Genomic DNA, 14,503 nt, shown 5'->3' on the forward strand with positions numbered 1-14,503 from the left:
CCTGCTGCTCCCCTCAGCAGTGTATTTCAGTGGATCCACCTGTTCTGCTCCCCACTGTCTGGTGAATACTCTTATTAAACACCTCCTCCACCGCCTGTACCCCAACTCTTGTGTGCATAAAGAAATCTTAAAAAAAAAAAAAAAGCATAGAAGAGAGTCCTGGTTGCAGTATTTACAGTGAGACATTGAGAATGTGGTTAAGATTGAAAAGCTGAAAAGTTTCACAATTCAGGGAACCAACTTCTCTTTGGTTGTGGGACTGTGGCCCCAAACTCACTGAGGCAGGGCGTTTAAGACAGGCCTGTAAACAACAACAACTTCGGTCCTGGGCAACCACAAAATAAACCTGACAGTGAAGGAACAGAACTTCCTGAGTTACATATAATTTAGTGATGTGGCTTTATTGACAGGTTCCCTCGAGTTTGTAACAAATGGTGTTGAAAGGGCAAAAGCAGGGAGAACCTCAGGCATTGTAGAAAGGGCCTGTGGCTGTCACAGGTGCCTTGCAGGGTCAGGGGTCAAAAAAAATTCCATCTGCCCAGGTGCCAACCGGGCCTCCCGCAGCGATCGTCCTGCTTTGCTTTCCAGTTGGGCGGCCCTTTCCAAACCGTGCCCTACAGCACCCGGCTCCTCGCGTGCACCCCGATTTGGGGGACTCATCTGACTCCGGACTCCGCAATGGCTTCCAGTTTCTCACTCGCACCACGTAAACGAGCCACAAACCGCCAGCCAGTGGTCGAGTGACTCACAACCGTCTCTGCACGAGGGAGGGGTCAGCTGGGGCCACCTGGAGCCCTCGCCCAGGGGGCTCCGGGAGCGTGCGCGGCGCTGGATTCGACAGTCGCCCGGGCCAGGCCATCTCCCCGCGTGCTAATCGGTTCTCCGCAGGGAGCTAAGGTACCACCACCGCCCCGTCGGAGTCTAGATTTGGAAGGTGCCTCCTCGCGCCAGGCCAGGGCGGGGTGCGGCGTTCGGAGGGTCAGGCGGGCGTCCCCACTGCCTACTGCCCATACACCATTGGGCCACACTGCAGTTACGACACCCGGCCCCCCGACATAACCCAGCTCCTTCCGAGGCCTGGACGGCACTTCTGAACACCCATGAACCTCTCAGCGACCGTCTACTCCACATGCTCCCCCCCCCCACCGATCCGCCGGAACCTAGGCCGTCCCCCTGGCCCCCTCGCCCCCTGGCGGCCCCAGACCGCAGGGGGTGGGGCGGGGGCGCGCACCCAGCAAGGTCGTCGGACCCGACGCGGGTGCCGATTGGCCGCGGCCTGGATACTTTGTAGCGACCGCGCCTCCGCGCCGCGGGATCCGGCGCTGCAAGCAGAGCACGCGAGCCAGAGTGCGTGGCTATGAGGCTGGTGAGACGGCGCCGCTTGGGGGATGGGGCGCGGGTTGCGTGGGGGTGGCGGGGGAGTCGGAGGTTTGGGGGCTGGGGCAGGGCCGTTGGGGATAGCGGCGTCCCGGCGACCTCGCTGCTGGAGCAGGAGTCGCGTCTCCTGGGAGCAGCGCCCAAAGGCGCGGGGGCAGCGGGACGCGACGCCGCAGAGCTGGGTGCCGGGGAATCTCTTCTTGCTCAGCTCGGGACCCTCCCCCTCCTGGCTTGGAGGTGGGGCGCGGCGTCGACGCGAGCTGGTCCCCCTGGCGGCAGGCGCTGGCCTCAGGCGCGGATGGAAAGCACTAGAAGCCTCTGCTGCCAGGAACGTGCCCAGGAACGCGCGGAGCCCACCCTTGGCGGCGTTGCGGAGGTAACCGGCGGTCTCCTCTGCGCGGGCGCCCGAGGGGGTCTACCCCCCTCCGGCCTCCTCTCCCAGCCCCCGCGGGACTTGCTTCCCTGCTGGCCGGGCGCGAGGGGCTGGTGGGGGCGCGCAGTGTCGAGTTGGCTTTGGGGGTGCAGTAGTTCTTACTTAAGCCTGGGCCCTGAAACCAGCCTGTGGTGTGCCCGCTTTGCATGTCACCTCCTCTCCTCAGGGCTTAACCTGGCCTATGAGTCTCTGTGCGGCCTTTTCTTTTTAACGTGTGGCAGCGGAGCGATCCTTGTCTGTATATTTCAAAAGTTTGGCTTTTTCCAAAGTCACAGTCGTTAAACCGCGGTGGTTTTGCCCCTGCCCCCTTCCGGCTGCCGGGCTCCGTCCAGCCCAGCTGCCTTCTAGCTGCTCGGGCCCCATATCTCGGGCTGCCCTCTGGGCTGGTAGAGCCAGAGGGGGTGGGTGGGTGGAGGGTGGCGGCGGGGAAGCGAGGACGTGAGAGAAGTGGGGTAGTCCAGGAAGAGGCTTACCGTTGGGGCAGTGGGGCCTGCACACAGCCCAGCGCTGTTTTGCTTGGGAGGCAACTATAGGGGCACTGGCAGCCCCTCTTCGGGAGGGGGCAGGCCCTGACTTGCCCCCTGTTTGGCAGCAGGTCCTCAAGGATGCAGAGCTTCCTGATGCTCCTGCGTGGGGCGGGGAGTGCTGGTCCGCCCCTTGCTGAGCTAGTGGCCCTTGCTGGCCAGCTGTGTCGGGACCTGCAGGATGACCCCGCCCAGGTGCAGCCCTTGGTTACAGCAGTGCTGGACAGCCAGCTGCGCCTGCAGCTCCTGGACAACGTTGATGTGGCCCTGGCATGTGCTCGCAGGCTGGCTCAGCAGGAGCAGCACCAGGCCGCCTGCCGGCTGCTGGAGGTAGGCCTGGGTCTCCAGGGCGGTCAGTGAGGTGTGTGTGGACCTAGACAGGACGTTAGTCACCTCACTAGATAACTATCTGCATGGGTCAGGCTGTCCTGTCCAGGATCCTCCGCTGACCAAATGTGAACTGGGAGTGCCCCGGTTGGCGAGCTGGCAGCCTCCAGGGGCAGATAGGACAACTGGCCCAGGGGCTCAGCCCTGGTCTGCAGGTGGCCAGGCAGAGCCCAGCAGCTGGTCTCTTGTCAGCTGGTAGTCCCTGGAGCCTCCCCTCACTGGGCACCAAGGGCCCGCTGGCGAAGGCATGTGCGGTCTTCAGCCCTGGTGAGGTGCATCCTTGCCTGGAGCTTGATGGCTCGTTCTAAGCCCCAGCTGCACTGGATTGCGGCACATCCTGTAGCCTGTGCTGTACCTTCCTACAGTCGGAGGAGCTCTAGGTTCCAGGATGTGCCAGGCTCAGAGGGTTCCCAGTAAAGTCTCAGGGCATGTCTGCCCCTCCTCCCATACCCTTGTGCAGTTGGAGGAGCAGTTTATGTGGAGTCCCCCCTATCAAGATGCTTTCTCTTTCCAGCTCTCTGTTTTTGCTTCTCCCCAACCCCTTGGGGTGACTCCTGGCCCCTCTTCAAGTCTCCTTGCCCACATGTGGAGTAGTGCCCAGCTACATTGGGGCTTCACAGGTGTGGGGGGCCAACTTGCACCTGTGGGGCAACCCTCACATCTGCCATGGCTCCAGACCTTGCCCAGTAGCAAGGTGCATCTGGCCTCCTTGCTGCTTCTAGAAACCCCAGCGCTTTCATTGCCTCAGGGCCTTTGCACATGCCAACCCTCCTGCCCAAGAAAGAACCCTGGTTGCTGGCACTTTCTGACCTCTGGTGCCTGGAAACTGTGGCCTCCAGGCTGGGGCCTTGGGACACCTGGGCTCAGTGCCCCCTGGCCAGTTGGTCCTGCTGGGAAACTTGTGTGCCCACAGGCCTTCCCGAGTCCTCTGTGCAGTCTAGCTGTGTCTCCAAGTGTGAGTCAGGAGCTGTCCTTAGAGGGGAGGTCCCAGTCCAGCATGGGCCACAGCTGGCCGTCTGCTTCCTGGGCAGCACATTCCTGGCCTGCCAGGCAGCTAGAGAGCCTGGCTTCCTGGAGTCCAGTGGGTGGCAGCTGGGGGCCAGGGCCTGAGCTACAGGTGGGGATGGCAGCCAGAGGGTTCTCAGCCTCCAGGGCCTCTCCCAGGTGGGCCCCCTGGGGAGCTGGGCCTGGGCTGAGCAGGGCTTTCTCACAGGGCTGCCGGGTACCTGGGGGCAGCCAGGAACTGGTGCAGCTCTGGCATGACATTCACTATCTCCTGGCGGCACGGAGGCTGGGCGTGGCCACTCTGACACCTGTGCAGAGGTTCCGCTGCCGGAAGAGGTAGGTAGGGGCTGTGTGGGCGGGCTGGGAGCTGCTGTGGGGGCACAGCCTCAGCCTGGGCTGAGCAGGCTGCTGCTGGGGAGCAACCCCAGCCTACCTGCACATGAGAAGGGGCTGCCAGGAGCCTGTCTGCCATTGAAGCCCAAGGGAGCTGGCCTCTGGGCAGCTGTCCCTGGCCACCCACCCCTCCCTACAGATGCTGGCCAGTGTCCATGTCAGCGCCCATGGTCAGCAGTCCTCTGGGGTGATGTCAGCTCAGACAGGACCAGGGTGCTGCGCCCAGTAGGCGATTCCCATGGGGTCAGAGTGCACTGGGCTGGGACGGAGAATGGACTTTGGTGATCTCAGCCCCTCACCATCCACAGAGGAGGGGGCGCAGGTGAAACTACAGGTCCCTCTGACTTCTGACAGCCTGGCTCAGGGCTGCTGCAGGCTGGCTCTGGAAGGAGAGATGGAAACACTGGTGCTGCCTGGCAGCATGAGATGGTGGCAGCATGAGGTGGGAAGGTGGGAAGGGCTCTCCAAGATGGCAGCTAATAGCAGTGGATGCTGAGGAACACACAGAACTGTGGGGCAGAGCCCTGAGCTGGGGGATCCAGGATCAGAGCCTTGAGCTGTGGGGTGTGGGGTGCAGGCACCAAGGCTGCAGTTCTGGGGTCTGGCAGGAAGGTAACCAACCGTTTCTATAGAGAGATTCTGGAGGGGTCCCCGTTGGCGGGAGGAGGTAGAAGTGGGCTTGAGGCTCTCGGCTGGGGATGACTGGGCTGAGGGACACTTGGGGTGGGTCGGGTGCCACGCGGGGCGGGTGTGTGGGCTGTGGGCTTGTTCGCTGCCATCTGGGCCTCTGGTCCTGCACACCGACAGGTGCTGGCTCATTTCCGACATCCGTGCCAAGTGGGAGGCACTGGTACCTTGATGCCCCTGCAGCCTCTTTCCCATTACGCAGGAATCCCCCACCACCAGCGCTCTGCCCAGATGGCCCCAGGAGCCGCAACTTCCCCAGGGAGGTTCGCCAGAAGCTGCAGGACTTCGCTGCAGGCGTGAGCGCCAACCCTGGCAAGGTGGAGCGGGTAGGAGCTCGTTTGTGGCCCTGCTCAGCCAGCTGGACTCAGTTGGCCTGCAGCCGGGAGCCCCTGTTGGCCTGGAGGTCAAGCTGAGGACCCCGCCCCGCCCCGTGCCTCGCCCTTGGGGACTGGAGCCCCCTAGCTGAGGGGCCCACCCTGGCCCCATTCCTCAGTGCTGGTCCTCAGCCCTCCCATTCCCTGGGCCACCCCCAGCTCTCTTCCTCCACCCTGGGAGCCCAGCCCTCAGTCAGCCAGCCTCCATGACCTACCCCCCACCACATCCCCACTGGACAGGCCCGAGGCTGCTTGGGGGTTCCAGCTTAGGCTGGGTATAAACCCAGTAGCCGCCAACCTTAGGGGCTCTGGGGCCACTCTGGAAAGTGGGGAGGCAGAGGGGGAAGCTCGGGAGGGGGGCGCACAGGGAGACTGAGTGGCTGGCAGCCACTGGGAACCTGGCCGTTGAGGTCCTGCCAGGCATCTTCCTGGGGTGGAGCCACTCCGGAGAGCAGGGTCCCCTGGGCTGGGGCGGTGGCCAAGCCCTGGGCAGCTTGGCTGTCGCTTCGGTCAGGAGCATCTGGCGCTGGAGACGGGCTTGAGCGCTGAGCAGGTGTATAACTGGTTCGCCAACTTCCGGAGGCGCCGGCGAGCGCATGTACAGAGCGCAGAGGCAGAGCGGGAGACTCCTGCATGGGACCCCAGAGGTGGGGAGAGGGGCCCTGCACCCCTTCAGCCCTCAGGCCATCCCCACACCGGCTCCGGGGTTGTGGACAGGCCTCGGTGGCCAGGTGAGTAGCCCCAGCTTCCTTGCAGTGGGGCCTGATTTCTGTTAGGCCTTGGGGTCCTGTATCCAGCATCAGGCTTCTGTCCAGGCATTTTTCCCCATGCTGCCTTTGTGCAGCCCAGGACTGCTCCCCAGAGGCTGCACTGCGCTCATGGGTTAGGCCAGAGCCAGGCCAGTGAGCAGATATGGGAAGTGACCCATCCTTGTCCGAGAGCTCCTGGGTTGGTGACAATTGTCTCTGTTGAGACCAAAGAGAGACCTCAGGGCGCATGACCTTGGAAGTTCCTGTAGCCACGGCCTCTTTCTAAAGCTGGTGGGCAGCCCTCACTGCTGGGACGTGGTTGGGATCAGCTTCCTAGCCCCCATCTGAACTGCTTTTAGCAGGACTGGAGGAGAATGGGCCTGTGCAGGCTGCAGAGCCCCCGGGAGAGTCGTGGGAGCTACTGCCACAGGGCCCAGACTTCCACGAAGCTGAGATGCTACCGGAGCCATTGTCCAGGTGTTGTGTGGAGGGCTGCAGGCTGTGTTCAGAGAGCGAGTCTGGAGGTGTGGTGGGGCCAGCTCAGTGCCAGGAGCAGACAGCCCCAGGACTTGGCCTAGGACTGGGAAAGATTTGGGCAGAGTGGCCTGGGATCCCACGGCCACACCAAGGCTGTGACTACCAAGCTCTTGCCTTTGGCACTAGGTGTGGGGCACAGGCTGGGCACCTCATGTCTTCCCGGGCTTGGTGCAGGCAGGTCCTCCAGATGCCAGCACCATGTTCCACCTGTGACCGTGGACAGCAAAGGAGGGAGTGCAGGCCGCTGGTGGGAGAGGCATGGGCAGAGGCTGGCATAGCATTAGGGCTGCTGGGCACAGCATTGGGGCTTCCCAGCCCTGTTGTGAGAGTAGCCACCATTTACTCCTGGCCTCCAGGGCCTGTCCTGCCAGCTTCAGTGTCCCATGCCTTCACCCCGCCACATGTGAATACTGTTCACCCAACACACATGGCCCCTTAGTTTCTGGGAACCGTGTAGATGGAGGCTTCCTGGGGCCTGGAGCTCCAGGAGGTGAGTGACAGTAGGGAGGATGTGCTGGGCCTCAGCTGGGTCTGATCCAAGATTCCCTCGCTGGGCTGGAATCTTTGGGCCTCAGAGGCTGCATCCCTGTGTCCCGAGGTCCCTGGAAGGGGGGCCTCGCTCACCCTGGGGGCTGTACCCCTGTGTCCCTAGGTCCCTGCAGGGTGCTGAGCTGTACCAGGAGGCCCCTGGCCACCAGCCCACCGCTCTTCCTCCAGTCTGCCCTGGCCCAGGCCTGTGCCCTCTGGCTCCTGGTGGCGACCTGCTGGGCCCCCCTCTGGCTCCTCCAGAGTCGTGGTTGATGCCGCTTGCTCTGGCGTCCTGCACGGAAGTCTCCCTGACCGGACCACTGGTCCCCAGTCCCGACCCAGACCTCACCGTGCGGCCTGTGGACATTACAGCGACTGTTGCTGCTACAGCCCCCGTTGAGCCTAGTGCCACAGGTGGGTCCATGCAGAGGGAGCTTGCTGGTCTGCTTCAGTGGCTGTGACCACAGGGATCATTAAGGCGGCTTGGCTGGACCTGAGCCTGGGAGGCTGTTCCACAGACACTCTGGGTATCCCTCACTTACTTTATTTTGTGAAGTAAAGCTTGGCTGAGATAATACCAAGGGAAAGAGGAAGGGAGCTGAGCCCCACAGGGGGCTGTCTAGGCCCCTCCTCCCCAGCTCTCCACCCAAGCAGACCCCTAGAAACCTCTCTGGGCGACACCCCTGAAGAGCTGCTTGCGGGTGCAGGAGCTCCCCTACTCTCACTGTGCAAGGGCTTTGTGACACCCACCTCAAGGGGAGGGCTGGGCTACAGCCTCAGCTGCACCTGAGGCTGGGTCCTGGGTCCTGGGTCCTGGGCTGCGTTTCCGGGCGTCTCTAACTGCTCTGCTTTGCGGAGCTCTGCTCTGGCCCTGCAGCTCCTGTGTCGGCAGTTGCCCTGCCCGTCCCACTGGCTGTAGGCCCTTACCCTCCACTCCCCTCTATTATTCTGCTAGAGAATTAACTTTGCAGGGACGGTGCCTTCGAGGTCACCCTGCCAGTCCCTGCCTTCCCTGAACTTGCCTTTAGTGCTGGTCAGCAGCTTGGCAGAGACAGAATCAGGGTCTGAAGGCACAGGCTTGTGGTGGGGGCTGGGCCGGGGCCTGTGTGGCTTCCTTTGGGAATCACCTGAGTTTCTTTTTTTGGGATATTTTCCTGAAACCTCACAATGACTGTGGTAGATGTGAAGTTTTTAAATTTGTCTTGCTGTGAGTCTTTTCCACTTAAAGAAAAACAGAGAAGCCCCTCCCCACGGCCATTACATGCTGGCATGTTGGAAATCCTGAGCAAACCTCCCGAACATTTAGTTTTCTTTGATTATGTGCTTTTTTTTTTGTTTGTTTAAAGATTTATTTATTCATACAGAACTGGGTACAGGCCAGAGATTCAGAGGGTGAGAGGATTCACCAGAGACAGAGTGGGGAGCAAAACAGGCAGATCGAAGAAGTACACTGCTGAGGGGAGCAGTGGGCAGATCAGGAGAGGTCTGCCGTGCCATGTGGTCACCTCTGGAGCAGGCGGGGATTGAACTCATGTGGAAGTGGCTTAAGCTTCTTAGTGCTGTGGCTCTTCTGGTGGGCACAGCGTCCTGTGCTGATCTGAGGTCCTGTAGCCGCAGGCACCTGCCAGGCCCGGTGTTGCTGTGATTCTTCAGTCTAGTAGGAGGAACAAGGGGCCACTGGCGCAGGGACTGAAGGTTGGGCAGGGAGGGGACCATTTGGTCTTGCTGTCCTGAGTCTCCATGGGCAGAGGCTCATGTCCCCCCTCCTGGCTGCAGGGTGGGTGTGGGGGCCACTGCCAGCCAGCCCACCTGGCACGCAGGGTCCCGCATGTGCGGGGTGATGTCCTCTGACACTGCCAGCTCCCCCTCCCATGCCCTCCATCCTGGGGCTGCACTTAGATACTGAACTGTGGGCCTCGGCTCACCCGCATGGCTGCCCCTCACCAGGGCTTGGGCAGCTGGACTCTGGGCTCAGGGCCACTCTGGAAGGGAGGATGTGGCAGCCTGACCGAGCCTGTTGCTTTGGATCAGAGATCAGGGGCTCCAGCCTGTCTTGCCCATAAAGACTCTACTCAAGTGCAGAGAGGATGGCTCCTGGGAGCATTCTGAAGGAGAGGAAGGGGAGGGATTTGGGGATGGCAGCTCTGAAGTGAGAAACTGCCAAGGGCTAGTGGCCTGGTCCCATGGCCAGCACTGGAGGTGAGAGTGGATAGCATGTTCCCCCTCCCCCCCAAAGCCGGGTGGCCAGGCTGGATTTGGTGCCAGTCTTTGACTCTGGGACCAGGATGACAAAGCCTGAGGCTGAGCTCTGAGGTAGAGGCTGTTCCTTCCTAGGGTGCTGTGGGCTGGTGGGCAGAGATGCCTGGGTTCTGCCCATGTTCCCAGGTCCTGCCCCTCCTCGGCATCCAGGAGTGTGCTTTACCCTATGCAGGATTCTCGGATCTGCCTGGCACCATCCCCCAGCGCGTGTACCTGAAGGAGGCCGCCGGTGCCAGCGGTGGCCACGCCGGGGCCCAGATGGGTAGCTTCCTGGTGGCACCGCCCCCACCACAGGCGCCTGGATTAGCCCTCGGTCGGAGGTGAGCCCTGTGCAGCCGCCCAGCTGTCAGGTTTCAGGCTTGGCATCTTGGGGGGAACAGAGCAGAACCTCTTGGGATTCAGAAACTAGCAGCATCTCTTGGCCTGCAGAAGGCAGAGCAGCAGTGCCGTCGCAGGCGTCCTTCCCAGGTGTGGTTCAGGGGCAGCCTCTCTGGTGTTTTCTTTTCCCAGAAGCAGGCAGTGGGGACTGGCAGGGCCACAGCAACCTGTGCTGCAAGCTGTATTGTGGGGCCAGGCGACTGGGGCAGAGGGTGGGACATCCCCGCTGAGAGGAATCCAGGGGCTGCATAACCAGCCTGTCACAGCTCACCCTGCGGACTCAGACAGGGCAGGGGCCCAGATCAGCCCCAACTCGCTCAACGCGTGGGGTCTGGACATCCTGGGCCAGCCAGCAGTCTTCTAGCCATAGAGGCCCTGCCGTAAAGGTGGGGGCTCTGGGGCGCACTGCAAGCCAGTGGTGCTCTGTGGGACAGGACTTCTGCATTGCCTTCCCCTCGAGGCTCCCGGGTCAGCAGCCTGCTTTCTCCCGTGAAGGTTCCTAGATTCTCACCGCAGCCAAGTCACGGGGACGTGGCCTTTCTGTTCAGTCGGCTTCTTGCAGGGCCTGACATTTGCCCGAGTTCCTGTGCGCCTGGGTGTCAGACCATTCCTTCTGCTGTGGGCCGCCTCTTGTCCCCCACCCTGGCTCCACTCTCCTCCCTCCCTGGCACCTCTCCTCCCCTCTGCTCCTGGCCTCCTGCGAGCCTGTGCTCCCCACCTGCTCTGGGGCCACACAGCCCCCCTTGTGTCCCGGCAGAGCCATGCTGGGAGAGTGTGGCCCCAAAACTGTACAGACGGTGGGCACTCAGGCTTATGGGGTGGGCAGTGGACCCAGCCCTGGAAGTGGAGCCTGTCCCCACCCCGCCCCTTTTCTAGCCACTCAGAGCTGGCCCAAGCCTCCCCCACCTTCTATGGTCCGGCATCTGCTGTGGAGCTGAGCCAGGCCCTGCCCACCGGCCAGGTGAGCTTCGGGGGCTTCACTTTGTGCCTGTGGAGGTAGTGACCAGGGCAGGACACCCTGGCCTGCCATGCACCCTCACGTGATTCCACTGCCCTCAGGTGGAGTGGCCTGAGGGCCAGGCCTCCAGTGATGCCTTCTGGGGTGCCAGCATGCTCCTGGAGCTTTCGGGAGGTAGCCTGGGCTGAGCCGCCCACTCCATTGGGTATTGTGGCAGGGAGCTCGCCTGGAGGCCTGACGTCCGCACCATTCGACGGCTTGGTCCCCAGTTATACAAGGCGTCCCCGGGTGCCTGTGTTTTGGCAGCTGCCCTGCCCCAGCTTTGATTAAAGTTTGGTTTTGGCTCCCTGTGTTGGAGGGAGCTTTTGACGGACGTTGGTGAGGCCAGAGTCCGCCGAAGTGGGAGTTTGCACTAGGGCACTGGGCTTCCGGGGAGACAGGCAGCTGCCCAGGCCTCGTTCCCAGGCTGGCCCCGGCACGAACAGAGGCACCCTCGCTGCTGGTCTCCCACAGACGCAGGGCAGGTGTGCCCGGGAAGGCAGGCTCCCGCTCAGGCCGTCAGCCGTTGTTTGTAACGCACATGTTCTAGTTCATTAAAGTTTAATGTTGTGAGCCCCTTTCCTTCACTCTGCGCCTGCGCGCGCTTGTGGGGCCTCCCCTGCGTCGCGGGCCCGAGCGCTCCGGTGCTGGGCGTCGAGGCTCCCTTCCACCCAGCGTCGCCCCGCCCCTCCGCTCCGCCTCGCCTCGCCGCCGCCTCGGCGCCTCTCCTTGCTCCCCACCCCCTCAGCCCCGCCCCACCTCGGTCCGCCGCGTCCCCGCCCCACCCCATCCCTGCCCTCGCTCCCACTCCTCGCCCCGCCCTCCACTCCGCTCACCTTGCCTCACCCTAGGTCCGGCCCTTCACTGCACCCCGCTTGGCGCTGGTGCTTGTCTGCTCCGCCCCCTTTTCCCAGCCCCTACCATTCCCCCGCCCCTCCCCCCGGCTCTCCACCCGGTCTCATCCTCTTACCCCCTGGTCCCCCTCCGCCGGGAGAGGGAGGACGCCCCCAGCCCGGCGGCCGCCTGACGTCTCCGGTTCGCCGACCGGACCTGCCTCGGTGTCCATCACAGTGGGAGCGAGCCAGAGCGGCCGTCGCAGAGGGGGGCTGCGGGCCCAGGCGCAGGGTTCGGGCGCACAGTGCTGGAGACGTGCCTTCTGCCCCTCGCCGGCCACAGACGCAGCCGGGCACCGCGCCGGGGACCCTCCCGCAGGTGGCCTCCAAGGGGAGGTGGCCTCCATGGGGACGCGCCCTCCGCCACGCCGCGCCCTGGAGCCGCAAGCCCTGCTTTGAAGGGCCAGTTCTGATGTGGTCACAGCGCACAGGCACCTGCCGTCAGGACCTGAGTCCTGGCGCTGTGTGTGTGTATGTGTGTGGGGGTGGGGGGTGGGAGGGGCGCCGCCTGGTGAGGCAGGGGGCACTTGGGCGTGGCTATTGACCCTGAGAAGTCCCGGAGGTAGCCCTGGCCTATCCCGCACTGGATCCTGGAGCAGCAGGCAGGGCCAGGCTGAGCCTCTCAGAGCAGAGCACCCATGTGGGTCTCTAGCCTGTCCTTAGGGCAGGCAGTGGTCCACTGTGACCCACCTGGCCTGTTGAGTCAAGGTCAAAGCTGGAATCTCCAAAAAGAAGACCAGACAAAGACCTTTTTTTTCTTTTTTAAAGATTTATTTGTGCATGCAAGAACTGGCCAGAAGTTGGGGGAGTGGGGGAAGAAGAGGGTTCACCAGAGTCACAGTGGGGAGCAGAATAGGCAGATCTAAAATACACTGCTGAGAGGAGCAGTGGGTGAGTCAGGAGCCGTCTGCCATGCCACGTGTTCACCTCCCTGACTGGAGATCAGACTCGTGCCGCAGTGGCTGCAGAGGGTTTCATAGTGCTGCGCTTTAACCCATTGCACCACCAGGTAGGGCTCCAAAGACCTTTTTTTGAATCATTTGGGACCAAGTAGCTGTCAGAGGCCCCAAGAGTCTACTAATGCCTATGCTTCCTTTGTGGAGAGGCTTCTTTGTGTCGAAGCACAGCCACCACCACCTGGAAGAGACTTTTCTGCCTTCTAGTTGCTGCCACCCCATCAAGGTTTAAAAAGTGTCCTTTGAAAACATTGAAATAATCCTACCTCATGCACTCCAGTGCAAGGATGTGACCATGTGATGGTTAATCCACCTACTGAATGGTAACCTGGTTTCTTTAAGGAGAAGCAGGAGGAGAGATACTGTGCATATTGTATGCTGGTTTTGCTTGTCCACATTCTAGTGTTACAGGTCAGGAGAAAGGGCACCCCAGGACCTCCAATCATGCCCGCTCTAAATAGTTTCTGCCATCTGTCACATGAAGACAAAATACACTCTAGTGTGTAAGACCTTTAATGGGAAGGGACTTTAGTACAAACAGTATGAAATAAAGAGAAGGGTAAAATAAAGTTTCCAGAACAAGTACCTGAAGTCACCTGTCCCTTCAAAGGTGAATGCTCAGCTAGGATGCTTAGCAGGATGGCTGAAGCCTGAAAGCTGCCACAGTCTAAGGCACCTCTTAGGGGACCGATAGGAAAGGGGCAGGAGGGGCCAGGTGTGTCCTGGGACAGTCAAGGAGCAAAAGCAAAATCAAGATCAGTGCTGCCATCGTGACCTCCTTATGGGCCTCACCTACAGCTGTGACTGGCTGTCAACCAGTCCAGGCCCAGGAAGCAAGGGGAGCTTCTTCACAGATCTCCACTCCATGTGCCTCCTTCAGGTGTCTGCTTGCCCTCCATCCTGCTTCCTTCCCTAGTCTCCTCTCCGGTTTGTCCTCCCTGCTCAGCTCCACCCTCCCCTGAGAGGGGCAGGGAACCTGGAACTTGCCCTTTCCTGGGGAGGAAATCCTGTTACAGTAGGAATTGGGGTGATATGGTGAGGCCATGATTTGCTTCATAATAAACAGCCCAAAGTGTCTTTCAACACTGCTGTACCTATATGCACCTCTTCCCATAAGTGAAAGTTCCTCTTGCTACTGCTCATTTTTGAAAGGTTTCAGCCAGTTTAACAGATACAGGGATCAGGCATGATGTGTTCCCATTTTTTTTTTTTTAAAGATTTACTATGTATTCATTCAGAACTGGGGTACAAGCCAGAGGTACAGGGGCAGTGATAGGCTTCACCAGAGACACAGTGGGGAGCAGAACAGGCAGATTGATGGTGTACACTGCTGAGGGGAGCAGCAGGCGGGCCAGGAGTGGTCTGCCAGGCCTTGTGGATCACCTCTGGGGTGGGGGATTGAACTCAAACTGGGGCAGCTGCTGCCACCTTGCAGTGCTGCATCCCAACTCATTGCACCACCAGGGAGGGCTCCCCATTGTTTTTTTTTTTTTTTGGCTCCCCATTGTTTTTTATTTGTTGCTTTCTCATGATGGTGATGGCGATTGTCATCTGCATCTCATTTCCAAGTTTACCTCCTATGGGAAGTTTTTCACTTTATCTATGCATTCAAGAAGTGGGGTCTAGGCCATGGGTGCTGGAGGTGAGAGGATTTACCAGAGACAGTGGGGAGCAGAGCAGGTGGATCCACTGAAACAGTGTCGAGGGCAGCAGCAGGCGAGACAGGAGAGGTCTGCCACACCATGCGGGTCAGCTCACTGGTTGGGGATTGAACTTGTGCTGCGGTGGCTGGCAATAGCTTTGTAGGGCTGAGATTTTACCCCTAGGCCACCAGTAAGGCTTATGTCTGTACATTTTGTGTGGATTTTGGTGTTGTAGAGTTTGTATCTAATTTTGTTTCTATGCGAGTTCCAGTTGTCCCAATTGTCTATATTGATTCATCAGTATTTGTGGGCAGACTTGTCCCTTTGACAAATCTGCTGACTACATTTACATGGGCCTACTTTTGGGTTCTTTGTCCTCTTTC

At 60.7% G+C, this 14,503-nt stretch overlaps 1 protein-coding gene across 1 annotated transcript; it reads left to right on the forward strand.

Moving 5' to 3' along the window:
• The first annotated feature begins 2,415 nt into the window (after positions 1 to 2,415).
• Positions 2,416 to 10,777, forward strand: ANHX (anomalous homeobox). Its single transcript, XM_004690657.1, has 9 exons — positions 2,416 to 2,664; positions 3,935 to 4,062; positions 5,009 to 5,132; positions 5,695 to 5,911; positions 6,289 to 6,406; positions 7,119 to 7,408; positions 9,426 to 9,573; positions 10,508 to 10,592; positions 10,691 to 10,777. The coding sequence occupies exons 1-9, from the start codon at positions 2,416 to 2,418 to the stop codon at positions 10,775 to 10,777; spliced, it is 1,446 nt and encodes a 481-aa protein (XP_004690714.1).
• Positions 10,778 to 14,503: the final 3,726 nt, after the last annotated feature.

The sequence above is a fragment of the Condylura cristata genome, unplaced genomic scaffold (assembly GCF_000260355.1).
Source record: "Condylura cristata isolate star-nosed mole 26May11 unplaced genomic scaffold, ConCri1.0 scaffold00029, whole genome shotgun sequence".
Classification (NCBI taxonomy): domain Eukaryota; kingdom Metazoa; phylum Chordata; class Mammalia; order Eulipotyphla; family Talpidae; genus Condylura; species Condylura cristata.

Coding starts and splice junctions, on each gene's coding strand:
- ANHX (XM_004690657.1), top strand. CDS start 2,416: ATGCAGAGCTTCCTGATGCTCCTGCGTGGGGCGGGGAGTGCTGGTCCG. Junction 5,912..6,288: donor GGACAGGCCTCGGTGGCCAG/GTGAGTAGCCCC, acceptor AACTGCTTTTAG/CAGGACTGGAGGAGAATGGG. Junction 9,574..10,507: donor GGATTAGCCCTCGGTCGGAG/GTGAGCCCTGTG, acceptor CCCCTTTTCTAG/CCACTCAGAGCTGGCCCAAG.